Source organism: Lineus longissimus, chromosome 14 (assembly GCF_910592395.1).
Source record: "Lineus longissimus chromosome 14, tnLinLong1.2, whole genome shotgun sequence".
NCBI lineage: Eukaryota > Metazoa > Nemertea > Pilidiophora > Heteronemertea > Lineidae > Lineus > Lineus longissimus.
The window spans coordinates 11,528,490-11,556,006 of record NC_088321.1 but is presented as its reverse complement, the minus strand read 5'-3'; the positions used below and the strand labels follow the sequence as shown (position 1 = coordinate 11,556,006).

General features: G+C 39.5%; 3 protein-coding genes across 5 annotated transcripts in view; 1 reads left to right on the top strand and 2 right to left on the bottom strand.

Moving 5' to 3' along the window:
• The window catches only part of LOC135498687 (zonadhesin-like), a 98,897-nt gene extending 87,623 nt beyond the window's left edge, over window positions 1-11,274 (bottom strand). The window contains exons 1-5 of the mRNA XM_064789069.1: window positions 11,233-11,274; window positions 3,753-3,945; window positions 2,815-2,946; window positions 2,091-2,210; window positions 1,395-1,508 (exon numbers count right to left, since the gene is read on the bottom strand). Coding sequence (XP_064645139.1) covers window positions 1,395-1,508; window positions 2,091-2,210; window positions 2,815-2,946; window positions 3,753-3,945; window positions 11,233-11,274 — 601 coding nt within the window. The remainder of the gene's footprint in view (window positions 1-1,394; window positions 1,509-2,090; window positions 2,211-2,814; window positions 2,947-3,752; window positions 3,946-11,232) is intronic.
• LOC135498977 (atrial natriuretic peptide receptor 1-like) overlaps window positions 1-27,517 on the top strand; it is an 813,512-nt gene that overhangs the window by 235,916 nt on the left and 550,079 nt on the right. The window lies entirely within an intron of this gene.
• LOC135498976 (zonadhesin-like) overlaps window positions 24,081-27,517 on the bottom strand; it is a 96,086-nt gene continuing 92,649 nt past the window's right edge. For all 3 annotated transcript variants that reach the window (XM_064789555.1, XM_064789557.1, XM_064789556.1), the window contains 2 exons: window positions 26,352-26,456; window positions 24,081-25,870 (listed from right to left, as the gene is read on the bottom strand). In XM_064789555.1, the coding sequence (XP_064645625.1) occupies window positions 25,752-25,870; window positions 26,352-26,456 (224 nt within the window). In that variant the 3' untranslated portion in view covers window positions 24,081-25,751. The remainder of the gene's footprint in view (window positions 25,871-26,351; window positions 26,457-27,517) is intronic.

Sequence of the window (27,517 nt, the reverse complement as noted above, 5' to 3'; positions counted from 1 at the left end):
GGTCATACGCTAAAGAATGTCAGGTCAACTAAAACTTCTGGGGTTCATGATCAGTTTGATGAGGGTCAGAAACCTTATTTGTACGCCCAGGCCAATGGGGCTGAACTGAAAAGATTATGGTAGAATTTGTCGAGTTTCTAAGGGATAATGATACTAACATCAGCAACGGTCGTTGAGAAATTCGCCTGCTTGCACACTTGATCATACACAATGTCATGGAAATATTGATGTCAGCAAACTCTTGTGGTCAGTTCATTCATAGGCCTATTTTATGTACTTTTTAGATCTAATATCTGTATTGTTACATACGTCCATTGACTGTGACTAGAGAGCTAAGATGTCGTCTGTGGCTGTTGCCAATAGCATTCCGCGAAGTTACTATTTATAGCTCACAAGGTCATTTGAATAAAATATTGATGACGTTTTAGTCACGTGACAGTCGGACATCGACACTTATTTCTACGCATTTGAGCTTATTTCAAAGTCAATTATCTTTGACCCTGCATTGTTTTTAGCATGAATGATACCATAGAGTCAGAGAGAGAAATATTCAGAACAATTATGTAGTATTTCCAACACTCGGACATGTGCCAGATTGAATCTAACTGCCCTAGTTAGAAAGCCTGAATCCATTACGAAACCGTATGTTTGTCCGACATTGCCTGTAATTCAGCGATGGGGAAATAGAGGACAGCAGCTGCAGTGACCTCATCTTCACGCAATGCTATTATAAGGGGTGCATGACTTTTTCCGCTGTTTTGCTGATCGATGAATGGGTTATGAATGGGAATGACGCTTACCAATGGTACGGTGATACAATGCAAAGGCTAGGAAACGTGCATCTTCTTGGACACAGTCTCAAACCTTTGGCAGGGCAAAATCGCCAAATAGTCAAAAATATACATGTAGATGAATTGTTCGTAATTGTGTTCTTTTCAGTCGTTAGGCATGTTAGGTCCAAAAACATTCAGATAGAAAGACGTCTATAGAACTTGATCAAGATGACCAAGCCGGCGTTGCTTAGTTATAGAAACGCCATGGCGCTAAATCCCATTTGCGCGATGATCCCTTTCTTGGCGGGAGTTTTAGGAAAATGGTGTGTGTGTTTTTTGTTTTTTGCTTGCTATAGTTAGGAATGAAAACAAAGTTCTGAAAGTAGCGAACAGCTTATGAAAGTTAATTTGCTATCCGAACAAAAAAGCCAAGTCGATAGAGTTAGAAATGTTTCACACACCATCAAAGTGTAATTATGCGACCTTAGGTGACCAACCACGACCATGGTAGCAAATACAAATCAAAAAGTTCATGGTTATCTGCAAGTCGTAGTGTAAAGTTCTAGCTGCAATGCGCCAACATGTACGACAGCCCGAATACAAGATAATATACTTTCTTACGTTTGCAACATGACATTCCCCTGGGGCATGGACACTTGTAGTTAAAGATCGGGTAGAAGGGAGCTTTGCATTTTCCTTTCTTGCATCGTCCACCGCATTCAAAACAGAACGGGCCTGGAAAAGAAAGAGCGGTTTGAGAAGTGAGAAATATAGAGCACGCTTGACTCTTGTCATATCCTTTAAGTTTTGACTCTGTTTTCATTATAGATTTGTAATAGGTAATTGAAATGTACTTTTTAGCAATTCGTGTACTTGCATGGCAGGAGAAGTAGAACCCTTTTAATATGTAGGCCTACATCAAAATGTTTCTGCGAACACAACTCATTACCCACAATGAATTATTTGTTTCAGGGTGACAAGATGAATGATATATGAAATACAGTAAGGCTGATACATGATATAAAACTACAGATAAGAACATGTAAAGAAGAGCGAGAACTCATTTTCTCTGGCAGTGAATGAAATTAAAATTAATTTTTAGTTCAAGATGGTGGGCAGTATCTAACTTGAAGGCATGATGACAGGAAGGATTTTTCAAATACTTCGCCTTACGTATTGTATGTATGATACGTGCAAAATGGTTTAAAAAATTAAAATTTTGCAATATTGAAAGAGAAATAATGCTTGTAAGGTTCATTTTGAGATCCTTTACTTCCCAACAGTTTGCATGTTGAGTTTTAGTATAAGTGTCATTACCTTTGCAACACTTCTTCTCTTTAGGACAAGTACAACCTGCTCTTGAAACGGGAGATGCACAGTATACACTTTTCGGCACACATTTATACTTGCTGTTGCATTTTTCACATGGGTGACGAGCTAAGTGTAAAAAAAGGGGAAAAGAAATATTATTAGACGATTTGATGGTTAGTTTAAAAAAACATGAATCATTGTTTTACACATACTTATAACAACTTGTGCACACTGGTGCACTTTTCTCGTGACTTATTAGGGGAGCTCCATGGTACGAGAAAAAGAAACTAGTTACACGAATTCCTACAGCCAAGTGGTTTTAAATGGCTTAGAAAATGTGTCAGAAAAATGTGGTTGTTAACACACATTTAAACAGGCTATTGGACTTTTTGCAAGTCTTAGTTGAAGAGAAAGAACAGAGAACAGTGTGTGATAAGAATCTGCACATGTATCACGCTGATTTTGAAGGGCTAAAAGAGTGCCGGAAAAGCATGAAACATTTGAAGATATGCGTTTTGTTGGCGTTTACCCTGATGCCTAAACACAGGTTTACATTTTCTCAATAAAAGTACTGCTTCAAAACTTTGGCAGTATAAAGAAGCGCACGATATTCCTTTATACGAAAACGACTGTTGTCCAATCCTTGAAGAAGTATGAATAACAGGGAAAAGAGAACGTTCTGGTATCTAGCGTGGCCATCAAGCAGCACTTAATATGTTGATATACTTACTCGTTATCCTCTTGCAGCATCTCATCCCTGATGGGCATGTGCATTTTGATGAAATCAATTGTTTGTCTGGGTACTTACAGTACCCTCTCACACACACCCCTCCGCAAGGCGCTTCGCTACAGCAGTATCGCTCTGCAATGGAATGCATATTCATATGATTGCGAGTCCCGCCCTACTAACAACTAAGTGATATATCCAATGATGCCCTCGTAAATATGAGGCTACTTGTGATAATCCCGACCCGCGATTAAATGCCCAACAGTTCCAGCTGCTTTTAGAAAAAAGTCGATTTCTGCGAGTGCTTCTAATGCTTGGTTTACAGAATCAGTTTAGTTTACATTTTTACGGCAGTGAACATACGATAAGGCCAAAAGTCGAGTCTGGACATTTGAATTTCGAATCTCGAAATGAGCCCATCGTACCAAACTCCTTGCTTAGGACCGGAACTCTTATTTTATCGTTGTCGTTCCGTCCCTGCTTGAAAAGGACGCCATTGCAATCTCAGCGTTGTTAAATACCCCATCCACGAAACTAACAATACTTTCTGTGAGTTTTTCTTATTTCAAAATACAAAAAAGATTGTCAAATTGTTGCGTTTCAAGTCTTTGTCCGAACAAATTCCCCTAAAAACAAAGTGATTTTGAGAGTATTTCTGCGCACTATTTTGGTAGCGTATAGAAATTTGCTGTGTGATCAGGTTTGTTCGTGCAGACGATGATTTAAAGCGAGGTGAGTTTCACATTTGAACAGTTATAATCGGCTCGTGGGGGTGAATACTGTAATCACGTTAGTAATGTTAAACAGGGTTACATTAGACTAAATTAGTAAATTGCCACATTTACGGTATTTTGTTCGAGCATTCTTGCCGCGATTATTCGTGTACATGTACATTACACATGCAATACACGAACAATGAAAGAGTGCGATGCGATACTTACTTGGAGTGGTAGAGGAACTTGGAGGGGTAATAGGACCACGACTGGTAGTGCTAGTGACAGTGGTTTTAGGAGGGGTAATAGGACCACGACTGGAAGTGCTCCTGACAGTGGTTTTAGGAATGATAGATAAAGGCGATGCTGCGTGTATTATGGCGAAGACACATACAGCCACTTTCACAAGAGAAAGCCACATCTGAAACAGAACGAAGATGTGGTATCTATTAGTGCAGACACACATTAAAGAGATCCAGTTGTGGCACAAGTCTTTATCTAGACTACCAATTTTTAAAAGGCTGCTGACACCCTCCTGGTTTTTTAAAAATATAAAGTCGAAAGAATATTAGGGCCTCCCTAAACTATTGCTATAACCGATCAAATGATGCATGTTGTTAAGAATATGAACCAAATTCCCGAGTGGCCAAGAAATATCAATGCTAATTAGCTCATATCATGGGACCCTTTTGCACATCACAACTGGGTTTGTGATTATTTCAGTGTTTTGTAATACAGCAAAGATATAATTTCAAGTGCTAAACTAAGACCTAGGTCTGGGCTTTCAGTCAAATTCTTCCGAAACGACAGCAGCTAAAATATATCGATTAAAATTATAATTGGAGTGTATTGTAACATTGTTGTAACTACTAATCGAGGTGTTTACAAGCTTTTAAGTTAACTAATGTGCAGGTGCCAATCGTCCAAAGACTTTTGACAAGTTGACAGTAAGTTGTTTCGAATATGCAATATATGTTATGCGTGTTGAATCCATTGATAATAAGTAATGTATTCAATATATTTCAAATATTTGATATGTGATATTAATAATAAGCACATTATCTATATATTGAAGGAAATGGTATCTAGTAATGGCAACATCTGCTTATAGTATAATCGTCTGGCAATAATTATTTACGCAAGGGAACTTGATCTAAAACATGAGTTGGCATGTAAAAAAAATGATTGTAACTTTTGTCGATGTGCGCTTGGAGATAGGAAGAGATATCAGAAGAATTTGACTGAAAGCCCAGACCTAGGTCTTAAATAATTAGTTTAGCACTTGAAATTATATCTTTGCTGTATTACAAAATAAACTAAAATGGTATGTGGTAATGGCAACACATGCTTATAGTATAATCGTCTGGCAAGAAATATTTACGCAAGGGAACTTGATCTAAAACATAAGTTGGCATGTAAAAAAAAATGATTGTAACTTTTGTCGATGTGCACTTGGAGATAGGCCAATGTCATGTCAGTCGGTGGTAGAGCGTTTTCAATTGGAGCCCCTCAGTTGTGGAACAAACTTCCTTCAACTGTTAGAAACTGCAGCTCTCTGTTATCTTTCAAGGGACAACTCAAACATTTGCTTTTTAAAGAGGCCTATCAAGCGCTTTGAGCGGCCAGTTAATGGTTGGATACTGCGCTATATAAGACTCGTATAGTTATTATTATTATTATCATTATTATCATATGAGAATCCCAAGGCATTATGATAGTTTCAGTGCAATGAATCGGAAATGGAAAAATAAGAAATGGAAATTTTGACTAGCTACAACTTACCTTGCTCTTCTTTCAGCAGCCTCGTAAAAACTATTTCTTGTCGGTGTCTCTCGAGCAAATATTTACTCGAAAGTGGCAAAGTATGGGCGGTGACCGGAATTTATTCAGGCAGGCCCGGGAATGACTTCGACGATCACGTGCTCGTTTCTTTAAAGGTACAGTCCATGCATTGACTGTATATCGTCCAGGCTTATATTTGTAGTTATGCCAACTCGGCATGGGGTCTTCTGCAAGCAGATTCGGCGCAGATTTACTTGCAGCACAGCCACAATTAAAAAAAATCGGAAATAAAAAGTTTTACGCCCAATTGCTCATTTCAAATTCTTACCTAATCTTGATGGTTTTGCAACAAAATTCAAGTTGCATTTAATATTTGCAAGGTTCGGCTGAATCAACATCACCGTTATAAATCATTTGGGCTGGGAGAGTAAACAGAATCATATATCATCTTTGACAGAAACACACGGCACACGCCATCCTCCAAACATGTTACCTCTTCATCTCAAAATCTAAGATTTTCACTAATGATATCAAATGGATGACGTATTTACTTTATCAAATATGAGATATATGTGTTTCTATTCTTTAAAATGTCGACAGATGGTGTCAATTCAGCATTTTATTTAAAATATATTTTCATCTTCATAATCGGAGATGTGATAATGAAAATGATAAATGCATTTCAATTGTTCAAGATTACACCTAGCGATGGTTAGATTGGGGCATTTTGCAACAGATGTTTTTTGCTGTTGAGCGACATGCCAACACGCCAGATATCTGAATTGTCAAACTTAAACAATCTGTTCAACACATCTATTACTTTTGGTGAAAAAGTGAAATGTGTCATTTCATATTACCGTAGTATTCTGCATTCTTAGTTACTGTCTTTATTAAGATGGTGGCTAGGAATTGATTCAGACATTGAAAGAATAGCCCATTCTCTCTAATTTCGATCACAGTTCCCCTATCTCTCATTATGTGACAATTGCCAAGTGCAAAGGCAGCAATGCGTGTACAGCCCCCCCCCCCCCTGAAGATAAAACGATTCGTACAGCTCTAACGCCTTTTGGAGCCGTACGAATTATCAAGACTAGCATTATACCCGTGGTGCAGGCTGGTTGAAATGGGCTATACCTGGATTGCATGGGTCGAAAGATTGAATGAAATGAAAATATAATTTAATATCAAAGGGGCTGTGTCGAAGAGACTAATCAAACCAACCAATGGTCAACAGAGCCTGACCCTGTGCTGTTGCTTGCATATAAAAGTATATTTATTGGTCCGATAGACTGATAAGGCAATGTCAACATGCCTCGTACCTTAGTCAGCAATAGGCCCCTTTTTATACGGAGAAGAAGAAGGAGAACTCAGACAGGCCTTCACCTGCTGGCTGTCCTATGGCTCAAACCAATTACAAAACTTCAAAGCATGTAGTCTAGAAAAAGTCCATTCAGATTCCCTACTCTTGGAACATGAATCAAAATGGATCTACACACTGCGTACTGCTAGACCTTTGGGTCTAAATGCTATGAGCCAACTCACATCTATAACAGGAAATTAGGAACTACGAACTTGTATATATTCTACTTGTACATATACTTTATTTCTACATGACGTGGAGTACATCACTATACTTATTGATGGAGAAATCAAACCAATTACAATATCACAACTATAACTCTAAAATGCGTGCTCCTCCTCGCAAGGTCTTGGGCAAGGCACTTAGTCAGGAGGCAAGCTAGAGGTTCAGCACCGTGAGTAGCTCCTTGATAGGCCAATAGCGCCTCTTCGGATACACCAAGTTTTGAAAGCTGTTGTAGAGCACTGCAGACCATGGTCACCTTCACGTGAAATTCCCTTCATAATCAAGGGCTAGCGCTGGCTATTTAACAATGCCCCTATTGTGTCCCTTGGAATATCCCCACAACCAGAGCGTTTTCACCCCACCAGGGTCCCGGAGATACCTGCTGTAGTAAAAAAAAAAATCTCAATCTCGCCAAAAATGGATTAGTCTGTAGGCTATACATGTATCCTTAACGCCCCAAAGCCACAAAACACGTATATCCCTTATCTCGTTGTGTGCATAGAGGCTAGCATGACGTTGCGTATTGGTGGGTGTTTAGAAATATTTGCATAGGGTGAAAATGATGGATCACGTGGTCACTTGCAAAGCCATCAATTGGTCAAAGGAGTTGTTTCTCTCAGTTAAAACTGAATGAAGCAACTAAAATTAACATGAAATGGGAGAATAAATAGCATTAGTAGGTACCTGAACAATTTACACTGATATTTGTTTTGCACTTTGTATTTATTTCGGTATATTTCCGCACTGTTGACTCATGAAATGCCTCTATCTGCTAATGAGAACTCCTGTTGGCTTTTGATGATGAACATGCCCTTATATGGAAGCAACTAAAAATGTAGTTTCTCCATAATCGCTCCAGAATTCCAAAATTAAAGCCCGCCAAGAGTTACTCTGTATCAATCCCGACTCTCAGGAGAAGTTTTGTTGTCATCCGATCTACACTGACGAATGAGTTAGATTACAAACTATCACACCTCTACGTTCATTATACATGTTATAGTAGTGATGTTGTCTTATACTCCTCATGCAGATAAGCAAGTCAGTTGTGTGATCGTCCAGTTACGAAAAAAAACGGTACAATATTTTGCTGCGATGCTTTGGGAAATTAGACACTGCGCCTACAAATGTATTTTTCGAACAATAGCTGTTTTAAAATTCAAACTTGACTGCAAATTCACCGACACCAAAATTGACCAAGTTCAGAACAAATATTATCAATTAAGTGCACTGAGGGTAGTTTACAGATAAAGTGACAAAAACAGAAAGTTATCCACTCGCTGGTCAATGTTGTTTTTTCATCGTGCGGAGAGAAATCGCATGTTTGTTATCTTTTTCGTCACGTCTTTTCAAGGCTTTTTCTTAATTTTCACTTTCTGTCACCGCCGCTACCTGCCCCAGACTCTGCCGGTACTTCGGTGCATTCCTTCGTTGAGTCGTTAACAGTGCACGAAAGTCCGGAACTAGAATTCCTATGGGTCTGCTGCAAAACAATCAGATTGATAGACATATGGTGTAGAAATGCATTTGTTTACATTTTCTATTATTCTTATATATTCTTTCTCCGGAACTACACCCCGAACCAGTCAATTAATATTCACCATCGCTTACAATTATGACCTGACCCTTTTCTGGTTGGATGACATGAAATAAGACGTATTAGGCTATCGTAATCAACATTGACCAGCCTAGGCCTAGACCTCATTTTCTGCTATTTGACCAAGTGTGACTGATAGGCCTTGCTCTACAGGGTGGCCCAGAATTATTTTCCCTAACACAGTGGATACACAATATAATTCTATTGTGCAAGGGAAACCCTTTGTCGCCCACCCTGTATAATAGGCTTTTGCTAGGGTCATGAATATTCGCCATTAAGGTGGGTCTAGTGACTTTTCTTTGTGAGGTGTTATAGTTCGGGAGATCGAGTATATGCTCGTAACTATTAGACTCACGCCTGTTGTGTGAGTTAAAATTCGCAATAGTACTTTTTCATGAAAATGGTAAAGAAATTTAGCAATTTGCAAAAAAAGCTAAGAATCTATATTTTTTATGGAAATTTTTGCAAACCTCCGAACCCACATCGCTGTCAAATTTTAAAGAAATCAATGCCGTTAATCCCTACATCTCGTCATGGGACATAAAACTATGATTTTTGAAAGATACTGATCATCGTCCAGGATTTCTCCAGGCTTTAGTCAAGGTATTTCTAAGGTGTCCTCGTTCGACATTTAAAAAAATCCCTGCTATTGTATTATGATGTTTAATTTGAATGACAGTGGTTTTACGTGTTTTGCCCCAGCTGTCAGTCAGGAAAGAACGGCCTGCTCCTAAATTGGTTGTCGATTCCAATTGGCATGTGACCAGTCACCTCGAGAGTTACCAGGGAGTTAAAACCATCAAAACCAGTGGATGGGTAATCTTTATAGAAGAAGAATGATACCAAGATCGACCGATTCTCCTCAGTAGTTTTTGTTGTAAAGACGCTTATGTGAAGCAAGGTTGGAGTCTCTTGGCTAGGTTCAATGCAGAAAAACAGAACGCTTCTGTTGTAGGTATCAAACATATCGGTGGTATGCTGAAGCCTGGCCATGCTAACACGACCTCTATTTAGTTCCAAATGGTCACTAGGAACATTGTCGACATTTTCACATCAGTATTATTACCTAACATTTAATCCACCTACTTACTAAGTTCACTTGGCCAGCACAGTTCGATTTTTCCTCTGCGCGAATGAAGCCTTTCTGTGCTTCACAAAGTAGGCTCTAAAACAAAAACCTAAAATCGGGCAAACTTGGATCATTCCTCTCCTAGAAAGATTCCCCATCCACTGATATCAATGGTGTTGGAAGTATCCAGTTGCGCTTTTTTCTGGACCACCCTGTATAGATAGGGGAATGAAGATCAAATGCATTTGTTGAATGGGGTTAAATATGTGAGAGCCAAACACTCAGTATTTAGGTCACCTGTCGGTTTGTAGTGAATTCTTTTCAAACTGAATTAACAGAACTAAGAAACATTTTCTCGACAAAGTCCCACGAAATATGTTCATTTTAAAAAATACGTTATAGATGTATCTCCCCCATTTCGTTTTTAAGGCATTTCGAATCTTAAGATGAATGTACAGTGTACATGTACACAAAACTGAAAGAGATCATGCTAAATTAAGAATCTTATAAGAATCTTATTTGGATAAACCACCTTTTGGTTACTTTTACAGTTGGAAATATTTGAAACATATAAGATTAATAACGTATTATTCGAAGGAAGTATGCAATTAGTAAAGCTATCCCCCAATTAAGGCACAATATATACCCCACAGATTAAAACCCAATTTCCGTTTATACCCACGTATTATATTCAGTGGTACTGCAATTATGAAATTAATAGATTAAGACCCGGGAGCATGATGCTAGCTTAGTTAATTGAGTGATATCAAGGAGGTGAGCAATGACTGGGTTTTAATCTCCATCGATATATGATCATATCGCTGGATAGACGGTGTAGCCGGCGATGGAGACAGCGCTTGAGTTGCAAGAGATGTGTTGATACAGATGACTCATGACCACAATGCCTGGGACTTGGTTGCACAGTTAGCATATAATCGTCAAGTTGCTGGAGTAAGTGAATGAGAGTCAAATCTGGACATGTCTAGATTTGGCCATTAGTTCACTAATGGAGCCTCCCTTGGTGACCAGAGGTTCGAAAACTACATGGATCATTACTTAAAGATGCAGCGTAAGAAGGGTGGCCAATTGGCAGCTTTTGTGAAAATCGTGTTATTTTCGCGGACGTCGCGAAAAATCGTGACTCGGGGAAAAAAATCACAACAAAGATTGAAAAAACTGATATCGATTTCAAAATATCTTATTTTTTAAAGGGTTTCGTATATTGCACTTTTATTGATCACTTCGTAGTCTTTTCCGCATATGGTGTACGTGATTACTGTAAAGGTTTACATCGGCCTAAAAGCCCATGTGATTATTGAACTTTGCCGTCCTACTGCATTTTCCATTAGCCCGATTTGATGTTTTGCCGATTCTCAGGTGATGACCATAAAGGCTACGCTAGTTTTCGGAGTTACTATACAGAGGTGATATTTTCACTGATGAATAAATGATGCGTAAACTATATGACAGGCGAAAAATTCACTACGTGTGAAAAAATTAGTGGCATCGGAATGCATCGCGAACATTCGAGCATTTTGTTTGCCGGTAGTAGCCTACATGTACCTATGGACTAAAAATACAAGTACGTAGTGTACCCGACGGTCACCTGTTCTCTCGAAATGAGATAAAGGCTCTGGGTCATGCGCATTCAAACAATAAATCACCTTTATTTACTTACTCTGACCAAACCTAGATCCACTGCGATATCAAGCGACCCCATGCAGCGCAATATCGCTGTACTTGTATCTAACAGGGCAGAAAAAAATATGAAAAGAAAAAGGTTCCAACGTAATGTGCAGATTCATCGTGTTCATAGTCAGATACAAACGCCTTGAGGCTAAAATACTTATTACGTACTTGATAAATGCTTTGATAAATGCTTGTCCCTGATAAATGCTCCGTTAGGCTTCTCTATAAGTAAAGGTGGAGTTTGCAATATATTTCCTCTTGGTCGGGTTGATGTGATGAGTAATAGGAAAACACATGTACGATTTACCTCCGACTATTTCTGGAAATTTGGCAAGAAAACTTCGTTTTCATCACAAACACTACCAAAATACAACATAGATAAAACCGATGTGTTTTCCTATTACTGACAATTGTTACGTAAAAAATTTATCCAAAAAAAACAAAATATTATCTCACTGGGATAAAAACTTATCACACTGTGATAAGTTTACGATCGTTCATTAACCGCGAATAAAACCAGACTTCATATTTTTCCCTGGCCGCGGTCCGGAACTCCACTTCAACTTAGTACCACAAGTCCATTTTATGTGATGCCGATCTCTTGTGTATATTTACCATGGTTTGACCTAATCACAATTTGATTATTCAGCGCTTTTACTTTGACAATGGTTAGTGGTGCTGTTACATTCTTTAGAAACTTCATAGTAACTAGGCCTTTGAAGTTACACCCCATAAACTACATATTTTTGGAAAGGAGAGATCGAGAACTATCGATTGGTGTCAGTGGCATGTTCATATCTGTAACTTGGTGATCAAAATTACCAATATTGTTTGATTAGTTTTGTATTTTCAGTGATTGATCAGTGATTGATCAGTGCTGCCATCTGCTAACGTTTGACCTAACCAAATGTTGTCTGCGAAGGAAAATTCAAGTAAGATAAATAATGTATTACCCACTGGCAACGAAGCATAATAATATGTTTACATTTGACTTCTATCACTTTGCTGCCTATGTTACTGCTAACAGCTTTTTCAAAGTACAAGAAAGTGATATCACGCCAGGGTTTTTAAAATTGAAAAACAGAGATGATTGTCTTAGACTTGAAAAAAACCCACTGACGTTCTACCAGAATCAGTTTAACATGGCTGTCTGGTTCGCGACAACTGGATGTGGCATTTCACTCGAGCACCTGAACAGCAGCAATCAAATGATCATATCATTTTACAGGTTCCACACCTACTATCAAATCAGAAAAATTATGAAGAACCTTGATATCCCCATTTTGGGAGAAAGCAATTTCAACGAAACAAACAATAACATAAACCGTAGGAAACTAGGCAAGTTACTAAGTGAGTTTGGCCTAAAAGACGAATTTGATTTTTCAGTGTTTGAAAACAATGACGGATGGACTTCGTGGAGTGTACCGGATTACAATCCAAACATAACTGATCCTGGCTATTACATCAATAATTCGAAAATCAATTTCTTCTTAATGCAAGTGCACGAGAATAGAATGCCCCCGATGTTTACAAAAGACTGGGACGCTGGGATGGATGATTTCAAGTACCCTGACAGCTTTATTAAGTGGCACGTCAAACAACACAAGAATGTATTTGATGTCACTACACAGAAACCATGTCAAACATACCAACAATTCATGACTCTTAAGTCCTCAGGTTTCTCGAATACAGGGATAGAAAGATTGAATGATTCGATCAGAACATACGTTTACTGTATACTGGGATCACAGGCCCTCACTAGAACCCCGATTACTGGACAGCCAGGAACAGAGTTAGACGCACAGAAGGAATTCATCAAGCTGCTAAGTGACTCAATTGAACAGCATGTGGATATCCCTACCTCAATTGCTAGATACCAGAAAACACTGTCGGACACTCACACACGATTAGACTATGTAATTGCCCCAGGCCTGTACATCATAGGGTATGACATGATACTCAAGATCGGTAAGATCGAGAATTACAATAATAATACTCTGGTAGCACCTAAACACTTGAAGCCTGGTAAGAATGACATTAACAATGAAAACACTATCCCTCCTCCATTGATGCAAGGTAAAACTGTTAAGAAGATAAGGGTTAAGACTAATATTACCACACCAAAAGATCTGAAACATGATGAGATTAAAAAGACTGCTGTAACAAGTAAGACTGACGCAACCGGTAGGCCTGATGTGTCCAATAAGACTGATGTGTCCAATAAGACTCATGTGTCCAGTAATACTGATGATACTCATGAAACAATCAAGTTTTTACTCTATGCTACTGTAGGTAGTTTAATCCTTATTATTGTAAAAATAAATGGCTGAAGGAGGAGAAGATCCCCAAATGGATGAGTTGAAGGATCATAAGATTTTAGAAGCAAACAGTAGAACTGCTACTGAAATAACATTCAGTAACCCAGTATTTGATGATGGCACAAATTACAACACAAATAGTGGTACCTTAACTACTGAAAGTTCATTTAATGACACACCAGAAAGAGTAAAAGGTATTGACCCTAATTTTGTAGCACAGGAGTTAATTTACGCTGAAATAGAGGATAAACTTGATAAAGCATAGAGTAAAGCAAATAAAGTAAGTAAAGATGCATTGAAAGGAACAAAATGGAATTATGACAAGAACAAATTGAGTAATCTAGTACCACACATTGTGTACGATGCAAACAAACTTTATTACTATCCGAAAACACAAGAAGAATTTAATTTGATAAAAAATAAACAAGAAAACGATTTTTTTTTTCATTTCCATCATGATGGAAAAGTTACCAAGTTAATTCCTTTAACTAAAGGGAATGATGATTTCTTTGCTGAAGGCACATTAAATAATCAGTTTGGTGCTAAATGTGTTAAACATTGGAATGAACTAATTTCACCAGGCCGAGAATCAAGGCCAACAGAGGCGTTTGAAATGACTAACATGGAAGGTCATTCACCAAGAAGGGAACCTAAATATGTATCCACTGAAACACAGACAGTAATTGATGAGATTAGCGCTTCACCTAAACCAATAGATAAGTTGATAGATGCGTCTGACCAAGAATTAAGTGCATTAGGTTTTACAGACAACGCTTTGAGAGAAATTAGAGGGTTAAAACAAGCTGGGGATGATCTCGCAGCAGTTAAGAGGGAGAAAGATATGAAAATAGAAAACCTAGAAGAACCTTAACAAACTAACAAGAGACTATGCTGAAATGTGAACAATAAAAACGCACCCAAACGATCTTGAAACGTTTGTAAAACGATTGTCAAACGCTGGCCCTACCGTTTTTTCCCCGTTTGAAAGCGAACGCGATTTCGTTTCACCCTAAACGAACTTCGTTTGAAGAGCGTTTGAAATTTGTTTGAAGAACGTTTAGAAAAACGTTTCGATTTCGTTTCGTCAAAAACGGCATTGCGCCATTTGTCAGCAAACGCGTTTCAAACGCTTTTCGTTTTCTTTCAAATAGTTTCCGTGAAAAAGAAATATATTCCTGCCGTTTGTGTTCAAACGAATTCCAAACGGCTGGAGTTATCGTAAAAAATCATGAAAATGGCGACCTGTGCAAAACGAACGGTGATTTTTTTCTGCTTCGATTCTAAAATATGTGGACAACAGTGCTCTTGGATGCCCATTCAGTGACCACATTACGTTTGCTTTTCAAGGGTTGAACACTATTTCTTTGTTAGAAAAATGTAAAAGATTCGGTGGGGTGCTTTTACTGACGTATTCATTTTGGTCGGGACGAATGACTGTGCTGCCAGCGGGCCCGGATTCTCGACGAAGGAAATTTGTGATCGCATTTATGTAAGTTTTCCAGCTAGCAGTCATCATGGTAGTGTTAGGCCTGCATTGATGTTTAAGGAACATGGAGCTAGTAAAGTTTGGCCATAAGTTTTATATGACGTAAAGTCCTTTTTAAATCAAATGATGAAGAAGCAATCATTGACCTTATGCAAAATATTGTAAACATTGGAAGACATATGGATAGACAACTTCAAGTATAAAATTGCTTGATTAAGTTGCTTGTTTCGAAGAAGAGGTTGATAGGATTTTGAAATAGCGTTTTATGGTCTCTGTAATATTGCTTTCATGAAATAGTACGTCATGTTACAAGTGCTGCACCAAATTCGTGTGTGACAGTTTCGACTATTCCTCCGAGGAACATGGATGACAAAGCGTGGTTGAAGAAAAAGCAGATCAACAAGGCTATCAAGGCATTGAAGATGACGTATGCAGTAGAGGTATTTTGTTTCAGAAGAACCCACGGACCACTTCATGAACACCACATAAACATCCTTCAACTTGTCTGAAGTTTTCTGTGGTGTTTCAGAGGTGTTTTGAAGGGTGTTTTCTGAGGTGTTTTAGGGATTATTTTTAGTAGAGTTCTAATACACGGCAATCCCCACAATGATGTCATCGATATTACCATGAATATTGATGTTACGGCTTTTTTTCATCGCCCTGAACTCTATAACGTAATCATCTTTTGCAGACGTATTTGATTTTTGTTGATTATAGGCCCCAGATTCTGATCATTTCGGTGCTTTTGAAGCACTTTTTGGCTCCGATTTTTAACATCACCGGCCGGCGAGGCCGGGATTTTGTCAATCACGCATACATTAGCATGTATTAAGCTCCGCCCCCGTTATGTTAACGTCATCCTCATCGCCGATCTCGCGAGCTGTCGAGTATGTTGAGCGAAGAAAACGGAGAACTGTGTGACGGTTGAAAGTAGGAATCAGAACTAAGAGCCGTAAATACTTATCGATGAACTATCATGCCCATCTGACTGTTTGAATGATTAATGAGCGTGTTATTTTGACAAAAGGAGCGAGCGAATATGTCCGGAAATAGATCATTCGCGAAACGGTATAGCGAATAGACAGGGAGATCACTACACTACTTCCTTTTGCAATGTTGGGCAGATTTGTAAAATCGCCATACCCACGTGTGAATGGTTGTGGAGCAACTCGTCACCCCCTGGTGATGGACACAAATTTGCTGAAAGCAAATTTCACAGTTCTTGTTCAATAGTTTAGTAATGCAGTGAAGACATGATGCTTTTTCTACCTTCCCAAAAGCGAAATAATGTCACAACCTGCCCTACGCATTTCCAACAAAACAATACAACCCAGCTATAATAAACATACTAACCAACACAAAATCGACAATATTTTCAGCATGAGGAAACCAGCCCTGTAAAATATTTAGTCGCCCTCCAACTTCAAGCACCCCGCTGATACTACACACAGTGATGATCGGCATATTTACCTTATCTACCTAATGGCCAGCGTAACCAGTGATAACACTCATGACTAATTTACTGTGGTGAGGCAAAATTAGAAGTAATTTGGTCGACTTCAAGGCAACCAGGAGGTGATAGCAAGGTCGGTTATGTAACAACATATGTTGACCTCAGCTTTTGTCCGGCAACTCAGCAGGGGGTTACCTGACTCATATAAGCTGAGAGCTAAAGTCAATAAACTATTCCTCAGAAACTCTCCCCTCATCAAATATCCATCCCCCGGCATCTAAGGCATTTTCCCTTAGTTGGTGGGGGATGGTTAGGAGATAATTTTAATTTCTAAAATACGGACAATTGTTGAGCTTCTCAGTATCTACACGTAGGTCAATTTCTTAACAATAAGGTTTTTCAGCACCGTCTAAACGTATCACGAATCCGTATGGAAAATACGTATGGCGCCTACGGGTAGGTGATACGTATGGGTAGGACATACAATGAGCTTCAGCATCGATAGGTCATCCGTGTGCAATCTGTGAACAGCTGAAGAGATACGTGGCAATAAAAACGCCTCTAATTTCTCCCAAAAAAACATACCTCACGAACGAAAGCATCATCAACGTAATCTACAATATTTCTTACACAATGATATAGAGATGGAAAGATTATAGAAGTTTCAATTTAGCAGCAAATGCAGGTTAATGTTCAATATCATACGTATTGCTTCCCACATGGAATACGTTGCGTTTTACCGTATACCTATGGGGTTCCACTTGTCGTCGAAACTAAAATGGATAGGGATACTTATACAGGCAGAAGATTAGACGTTGCTGAAAGTCTCTAATATTCATCCGGGTCGCGTCATCATGGTTCGCACCACCTGAGATGACGTCATTGTGGAATCCCTTAATATTCATAGCGCCATAAACGTCATGTTCGGGAATCCCAGCTGGCATTCATTTTAAAATGGCGGAATGATCATATCATCAACAACACTCTTTGATACGTTTTGACAAGTCACTATGGCATTGTTGACTCCACCAAAAGTGCATGACTTTGAAGTAAACACAACAACGAAATTCGTATGGCGTGTGAAAGTAACAAATGTAAAGGTAATAATATTCGCCTCTAAAAGTGAAGGTGCCAACCGACCTGCTGCTGCTGCTGCATGCATGCATGCATCTAGAAAATACAGCATGACCCCTCCCTATACCTCCGAACCCCCGCCCCTGCCCTTGGTCTAATGTGTCATTGATTGATATTTTCACTTGAATATTTCGAAGAAAATATCCCCTAGGACTCAAAAAAGCTTCAGAAAGTGAACATTTTAACCAGTGAAGTGAAATGCCTCAGGTATTAAGTGTCAGTCCATGATACCACCATGCAGAGGGTGGCAAGGTGGGGGTCAACCGTTTTTAACGAGATTAGGTATGCAAGATCCTTCCACTAAGACATCATTACACAGCAATTGATGACTCTCAAAAATCACTAGCAACCGAGTTAGGGGCAGGCCTAGTTAGGGGGCTTGTTTTAGCTTTTTTCCCCCTATTTTTTGTGTATTTTTGGGTCAATGTTGGGCACTCCTGCAGAGACTAAAAAAAATAGCTGGATTTTCCCCCTTTGTATGATGGAAGTATTTGATGAGATCTTCCATTCTGCAACAGGTCATTGAGTAACACTTCATACTTTGGTCGTGCTAGGCCTAGTAATTATGCATACCTAGGGGCAGTGCTTAGGAAGAGCTCTCTATCGACGCTCATATCTCCAACACTGCAGGTCTTTGAATGCTGTGGCTTGCACATGATAAAGGTAATGATACCTACTTTCAAAATCAGAAATAAAATTTCCGGCCCCTTTTACTGTTTTCCCAGGATAAACCAAGGAAAAAGTGCTATTTTCCACCAAAATGACACTCATTGGCTAGTGCTGCCACCTTGTGTACACTTGATGAATTATAAAATAAATGCATAATGAACACATAATTTATGCTTGGTGCTGGCCATGAGGATTAGTAGTTACTGTCAACCACCATGATCACCCCCCCCCCCCCCCCCATGCCTAGGCCTACTAACCTATTTTAAGTAGGCCTACCGGTAAATAACTCCACTTGCATTTTTCCCCCAAAAAAAGAACAAGCTCATCACTACAAATTTGCCCTTGATGAAAGCCCTTTGGGGAATTGGGCCCCATAGGTCCTGAAATGCTGATTTGAATTTCAAATAACATTTCGGCCTTGGCCTACCTGATGGCAACGTAATTGAATAAGCTACATGTAAGCCTTCTTACAGTCCGAAAACCTAAAGAAACCCCCCTGTTGGTGAGGATGCTAATGTTGACCCATTCATTAGCCTGTGTCATGCTGCCAGAGCATGTTGTAAGGGTTGGACCCCCCCCCCCCCCATGGCTAAGGCACCTGAAGGGCATGTGGTATGACCTACTAATACATCTTTATCAACCCATGCAGGGATCATCCTGTTCCTAAGAACCTTGCAGAAGTGCTCATTTCACATACTAGTAACACCTTCCATTGCTAAGGAGCCAATTGACCAAAGGTGCAGTTCCTACTGTAATTACTGTTTGATGAGGACAACCCTGCAGTTGGCTGCACCGTCAGAGTACTGCTATTGGAAGTTTTTAGCTCCTTGGTTGGCGGTGAAATGTTCTCCTGGAGTTGCTCTAGCATTGGCTAAATTGTACATATACATGTACTGGAATGGAGAAGTTTTTCATGAACTGAGTTACGGTACTGTCCAGTCCCTTAGGAGAGATCACAACTTTCCACATGCTACACTTGTACCTGTCTGCAGAGGACAGTGCTGCCACCTAAGAAGCAGGGACACTTTTTTTTTACAAATGGGTGATTTATTTACAAGCTAATATAATGATACATAGAAAAAAGGCTATTTTGCAGACAATAGCCAAACCACTACTAACCACTACTAGGGAGGGACCAATACTAGTAACACCTCATTTACGGTACTACATGTCAGGCCCAAGTGCAGGATATTATCAGGAGAGAGTCCCACTTTCCAGTAGCAGGCTTGGTTGTTCAAAACTGACATTAGCGCTACTAAGTATACTGACATTAAAAATCTATCTTGGCATTTACAATTGTTTACTGAAAGCCAAAGTTCAAATTTATCCCAAGATATCGCTATAAAATCATTTTTTAACCAAGCCCCGCATTTTACCTGATGAACCATCCGCTAGATATACTAGAACATCAAATCTGGATGTCCTTCATATTGCGGGTTATGTTAGTCAAGGGAGACAAAAACACAGCATGTAACAGTTTTAGGAAATTCACCATGTATTTTCTTTAGAAAAGAGAGATGTATTGTAGAATGCGAACAATGCATTTGCAATCAATGGCGTGGAAAATCTCAGGTCAAGCCTGATGAATGTACATCCAATAAAGTCGTACCCTTTCATTCTAAATCAAGAATTCTTGATGTGTAGCTGACAACTTTCACTGGGCTAATTCTGCCCAGTCATGACTCAAAGACAACATTTCAGAAAATCTGTCTCCACCCTCTTATCATTTCTCTCTCCCAGCTCAAGAGTGCTTGACCAGCAGTCCTTATGATACTGTTGCAACAACATTACCCATCAAATTTGCCCTTCTGTCCCGTCTGCTGGGTTTTCTAAGGCGTCGGCTGCTTGAACAGAGGAAGAGGCAACAGCGGACTGAAAAAAGATATTGATGGAGAATCAGGTTTGGCTTAGAGTCCCTCATTGCCAAGGAGATGGGAGCCAGAATGGCATCAAGGTTTTCAGCTTAGTCCCTCCTCTCTCATCAGTGACCTTCTTACATGTAAGTCAGTCGCTGCAGGCTGAATTAACCAATATTCACTTTGGCTTGCCCCGAATCTTCTCCCCTTTTTTTCATTCAACTCACCTCTGTATCCATGGGTGCTGGTTCTACTTCTGGTTCTACATTTGCCACAGATACACGATGTTTAGCCTCACATCCTTTACACAGAGCTGAAAAGGCACCAGATTATGGGGGTAATGATAATATGATGTGCAATATAATAGTGTGAGGACATGATGATGATGATTATGATAGACTTGTTTTGATAATGCGACCGGCCATGCTGATTTTGTACGGCAGTGAAGCATCACCTCCAGTGGCACTGGCAGGGAATCATAACTGGGACTTCCTGATCATCAAGCCAAGGCTCCAATCAACTTTCTAGCAAGAACACAAGTGAAGTGGTAAATCGTTATCACTCAGTTGGTTTTGCACCAAAGTTAGGTTTAGTCAGAGTGGCTATCATTACAGGCCTACTGCTTCTTTTCTACTTCAGTGATTTTGAGACTGATCCCTTACCTGAGCCAACTGGGAAAAAAACTCCCCACTTGATGTAGGCCTATATTTCCCGAGACATCACTCGATGAACTGAACCACCATCTTTTCTGGGCTTCCGACTTGTTTTGGAGGGTTGATGAAGTGGGTGCTGGCATCTCCTTTGCTGATTCCATGATAAACTCAACTTGTATCGGTGGTTCGGGCATATTGTGGTGTCCAGAACTGGAGAACTCATATCAAACACGCCTGCACGAAGTGCTATGAGCTCCCATTCACTTTTGACTTGACTGGCTTTCCTGGAGGATATCCAACGCATCAAATGGGAGTGCACGTCCTTCTTACATTGTTTCAAGGGGATCACACTCTTGTCATTGGGGTATGAAGCGTCAGTACCACACTCGATATCCTTGGATATGACAGCAAATCCACATTTCAACTGTGATTTTTCAGGTTCCATTTTCAATAGACTATCACACAATGTACACGTGCATGTACACAATGCATTGTAACTGTAACTGTTGTTGTTGTTGTCTTTGCTGGTGTTCGTTTCCGCCTAGACCGCTAAGCCTCCACAGGGGTAATAAAGGCCTCTAGGTTGTTTGAGGGAGTGTGTGGGAGGGGCAAGGGAGAGGGGGGTTCACTAACATCTAAAAATGTAATTTTATTTGGAAAGCATGTGTATTTCGTCAGTTATCTGAGGGAATGGGCAAAAAATGGGCACCAGTGAGAAGGGCGCGACTCGACCCCCTCACCGGAAAACCGTAAGGGCGGCCGGATTTTTTTCTTTTGCAAATTAAAAAACAGCATTCTGACTTCCTTACCTGGAAGTGGCATCACCTAAAAAACTGCAGTGTTGGAGCTAAAGGAGAGTTAAAATTGCCTTTTTACTGAAATTTGAGATTGCATTGTTTTTGGGACGTACTGTACCTGTCATTAAAATGTACCTGGGGCAAAACAAAAGGCATGAAAAGGTAGCTCAGATCATGTACTTTCAATTTCAATAGGCGGTGTTTAGTGATAATTCTGTTTGATGCACGAAAATTGACAAAAGACTTAGCCTATTTTGAGGGATAATGCATGTTTTTTTAAAAGGAAAATGAGTAGGAAATGGTTAACAGCCGTACCCCAAAACTGTGGGGTTATTTTCGAAACCAATCCACCAGCCTTCATAGTACCCTAGGACAGGTCTGTGGTAGAAATTACAACTAGATCTGTTGACCCCCCACCTTGCCACCATTTACATGATCCTGCATGGTGGTATCATGGACTGACACTTAAAGAAAAGAAATAAGCTTACTTGCGGCACAGCACAAACAATTAAACACGGCAAAACACGTGGATTTGATGACAACAAATTCATCGAAGAAGCTGATTAGAGGACACCTTTCAGCTTTCCGAACATTCCCGAACATACATTAGTACACGCAAAAGGTAGCTGAATGTTGGTTGAAGGAGTTAGTGACTTCTTTTTGGTAACCTGGTCCCAGCCTATGGGTGTAAGCTGCTAGATCTGAACTAAGAATCTTATCTAAAAGTCGACTCCGCGATGAGTCATAATGGACATCGCGTTCTAAATGGTTTCATGTGCCGTGGTTATACATTGTGTTTGTTACCAGATTAGTGAAGCCTTCATGAGATCTGCGTACATGTCCATGATTCCTTGCAGTCTCGAGCTCTATGCGTTCCAAAATAAAACGCGTTTATGGTTCGCAATATATGTAACCCAAGTTCATTGTGTCACTGGTTCTACGCAACCTGAGATATGTCTTTAGTTCGTACGTCCTGCACCGTGTTCCGTGCGTCTGTCTTAATATGTGTCCCAAAATCAAAGGGGGTTCATGCGACAAGGGATAAAATTCTATGTGTTCTGGCGTCCATGCATGACAGCATACAACATGTACAAGTAGAAAAAGCCCCATAGACAGAGAGACTGGTCTAATTGAAAGCTGAATTATTGAAAGAATAATCGCTCTTTACCTCTAATAGCTCAGAGATAAAAGTGCCTGATAACATCCTTTGTTTCACAGACATTCTATCAGAGGACATTTCAAACTTCTTCACCGGGTTCCATGTGGCTGCCCAGGTTCCTTGCGCCAAGTATTGGCAGCAATATAATCGAAGCGGGTCCCATGTAGGTCCCCAGGATCTTTGCGTCCCGGCTTCCGTATTCCCTTTGCCAACTGTACCATGCCTCGTTGGTACTACATTGATCAAAGGATAATTCAATGCGCCCCGGGTTCTATGCATGTAGGGTTCCACTTGTCGAATAATAAGGAGGATCATGTCTCTTTGTTTCCATTTGTTTTAGCCTCTTGGTATTTCAGGTTGTAAATGTTTCCGAACTAAGCAGTTGATATAGTTGTCAGGAAGGCAGGAAGGCAGTAGGGCCCGTTCGGACATATTTGACCGGGTACTTTTGACCGCCGAATCGAAAATTCCTGTGTGACTGAGACATGTTGGCGGCATCAATATTTGAAGCCTTGAGGCCAAACAAACCAAGTCGAAGTACTGTAGTCACTGCTTTTCAAGGTGTGTGTCATGTCGGATGTCCTCCCCTACCCCTCTCAAATATCAGAAGGAAATATGTGGAATATTGCCAAGAAGGATGGGTACTTTGGACATTTTTAAATGGGTACTTCAGGACAACCGGATTGAAAACTACGGTCATTCCGAGTCCTTAATATGCGAACAACACAGGTCAAACGAAGGACTGCGGACGCCGCTTTCGGGGTGCGTCCCGGACCTTTCGATAGATGCCGACTCCAATTCACTGTCGTAAAGTCCAGAGGCATGTGGTGATGGCATGCCATCATGGAACGGTGTGTAATATTGACCGATTTGTCCATCCACTCCTTTAATTCATGTCGACAGTTTGATGACGGATCAAGCAAATGGATTTGCAGTCCCCTTCATCGCCCCCCCCCCCCCTCCTTGTTGTCGGAAATAGGAAATCTCAATTAGATTCTTATAATTCCCAGGTAAGATCTTATCCAGTTTCGTACACATAGGGCAAATCATTAACACAATTCTTGGTTGTGATTCTTACCATTACAATAATCATTGTACATTCTGCATTGTATACAAAACTGAATGAGATCATAACAACGAAATTTACAGGAATCGTTTCTTGCTGAGATATTTGGTTTGGAAAGGGCGACTGGTCGCTTTCCGGAAAATCGTTTTCCTTTCATATCTTTAAAGGAATAACTAGTTATGAATATACTTCACATTATTGATGTTGCAGTCATAAGAAAATGCAAAAAAACAACAAATATTCCGATTTGGCATTTACTCATTTTTTTTTATTTGTTCATTATTGTAACAGAGACGAAACGAAATGAATTACATACAACACTTTACAATAAAATGCTTCGAATTTCAATTGTTGATAACTCTGATTGCTTTTCGTGCACGGTAGTGAAACTTTCAAGCTTAGTTCTGTCGCAAAAAAATAACCTCGTCGATAAGCTTACTGAAGAACATGGTATTGACCAAACGCTTTGAAAGATAGGTGAAATGATTTTAATTTTTTTTGATCATAAGAAACCTACGATTGACCTATATTCCTTGTTTTTGAAACACAATATTTGACTAGTTCCTGAACATGAATAGAAGTAAAATGCCGTTTTTTTTATGCATCCTACAGGTAGAGATGGGAACAGAGAATGATAAAACAAAAAATAGGAAAAGAAGGAATAATGTTTGCACAAAGAGTCGGACTAAGAAAAACAAGTGAATCAACTATGAAATAGACTCCTGTTTTGTGTGTGTGTGTGTGTTTGTTCGTTTCATTTTCATTCATGATCATGCATCAGAACTAAGTTTTCAAACTGATTTCCAAAATATATTCAGATTTCTTTTGCATTTTATGTAACTCAGTTAGTCCAATTTGGAAACAACTCGACTTCTTCTGCTTACAATAAAAAGTATACTGTAGCACAATATACGTTAGCCGTCACTTGAAAATGAAAAGTTTTGTGTCTGAATGAGATAAACACTTGTTCTGAAATGTATGAGTCAGATAACAAAATATATGGTGCTGTGACTCTATAAAAAGTCGGACAAAATAGTTGAATATTAAGTGATCGGGAAATCTTTATAATGCTGGCCAAAATACCAAAATATAATATAGCACGATTCGTTCTCAACGTAATAACACTTGACTTGTCTTCTTAAAGCAAATCTTTCAAATTTAGACACTGTGCTGCTCATTATGCTAAAAAAACGGGAAATTATAGCAAGCATTTGTTTCGCAATTTTCACGACCTGACAATACACAATTTGGTCCCTAGCCTTTTGGGTAACATTACAGGCCAGCTTGATTAAATCTTTTGTTGCGTTGAAACAAAGACTACTTCTGACAAACGTGAAGTCCTTTGCTCGATTTGTTTGTTGTGTCGATGTCAAACAATTTTCCAGACATATCTAATCGATAAGGGTCATGCGAAAAAAATTGACAGTGGGCCTGCAATCTAGGGTGTAAACCGGTATAAAGTCGAATCAACAACCACTATGTTGGTTTCTCATTCGATAATTATATACCTTGCTGTTGGCTCATGGTTTACTGATCAAGATTACTCCGGTCGTCATTGATTACGCCACAAGGGGCCGCACGATAACAGTCTTTTTTATAAGAACTTCTCGGACCAATCTCTAACTTATTCAAAATAAATTTTCTAGTGTGTATTTGCGCACGATACGAACAATGCACGTGTTGTGAACATTTCCTTCTTAACCTAACTACGGTAGTCTATTTGGTAAATTCAATGAAACATCCACAACCATCGATAAATATAGGTAGGAGTTCTACAGCCAGTAAGAAAGTCTATATCCTCTCTTTTTTAACTGGTGCTTTTATCTTAAACTTGATGTTTTCGAGCCGTCATCCATTTTTCGTCTTTGATTTCGTTTAACGTTTCTGTCGACCGAGGATTCGCCATGTGGTGGAGGCTTACTTTTTTCCTCGACAACAAACGTGACCACGCCGGCAATCCGAAGAAGGTATAGGAGTACCCTTCTTTAGCTTACATGAGAGCGCAGACACGCATTTATGTGGGCATGGGCATGTTCCTAAAAAGAGAAAAAACACGTGTACCTACTTTTGCATAGAAATAAACACTACGATAGTCAAATATCCCTTAAACAGTCAGAAGACAGTATGCATTCTATTAACATCATTATTTTGGTCACAAATTGGCCACCAACCAATTTCCACTGCAATAGAATGTTGACCCTACATGTACAGTTCAGGACATAATTCATATTAATTTATAATCTGGCATGTAGATTTTAGTGTGTCGTTCCACAGTTATAGTAGGAGCAACGGAGGCCAAATGGACACGACGCGAATGCCATGCATGTGAGCTGCTCTGTCAATAGTATCTGCTTTTCTCATATGCAGATGGGTAGAATCAGGAAAAAGAGTTATCGAATAGAAGCCATTGGGTAGGTTTGAGGGCGCCAGAATGTGAATCCCTAATCTCTCGAACTCTATTTAAATAAAACAGATGATAATTATGCCATTGTGGATGTCAGGGATAAAGTAACCCACCTTTGCAGCAGACTTTGCCTCTGGCACAATCCCAGGCGGGAATAACCAATCCTTTGTACCGTCTGCACGTGGCTGCCCTCAAGCAAGGTTTATATGGACAAATAACTGAAATAGAAAATTTGGAAAGTTAGCCTGAGAATTAAGGGTCACTGTCAACCACATTTTTTTCAGTTGTTTTATTTTCGCACATTAACCTTGATTCGTGAGAATTAAAATCGTGATAATCATATTGAAAAAAATCGTGATGCGCAAAAGTATCAATCGTGAAAATGATATCAATTTATAAAACAAAAAAGTGCGCATTCGAAAAGTAATGACATGAGAATTTTGTCGGTGAAAATGGTACCATTATGTACCATTATGTTCGCATAATTACTTTTAAATGCCTTGCGCCGTAGACAATTCTGTACCAACAGCTTTCATCAGTGATTAACAAATAGAATTGAACAAAAACATCAATTCTTACCAACAGCTCGAAATATTTCGGGAATGACCTGATTATCAAGTCATGTGCAACCTACGTACGACTTCGAAATTGCGAAATACCCGGAGGTATAACGGCGAATCATTTACCCTTAAGAGATCGGCACATTTTTCTATCCACCCAATCTATAACATGTGTAATATTGTAGCAATAATTAGATTATTATCAATTCTTGATTATAGGTATGTTTTCCTGACTATCGTGTTCATTATACATGACGGTCAACCATCCAAGTTGACGGCGCTAAACGTTGCCTGGAGACAACGTGCCCAACATTTCGGTCATAAAGGAATTCCTCTATGGCCGGTGGGTTAAGCCGTGCCATATACCCGTGGGGGTACAGGACATCATCTCGAGTCACTTAGCGACACCGAGCGTCTCTGTACCGAACTACAATACATGCTCGCATCGCTTGGGAAGGTCTGCCACTGATGGTGAATGTTAATTTTAACCCGTAATTGCAGGTCACGGATCTTTGAGATTTCGCGGGATTTTAAATTGTATAATGTCAAAGTACAAAGTTTAAATGTCAAGAAAGGCACGTGGGTGGTTGCTGGACTGGTGTTTAGAAAAGTTTTTCTTAAAGCGTGACTACAGGTGGGCAGTGGGGGTCAAATTGGTGGTCTTCATTTTACTAATATGTGCAGTAACCATCGGTCGTAAATGGATTCCTCTATGGCCG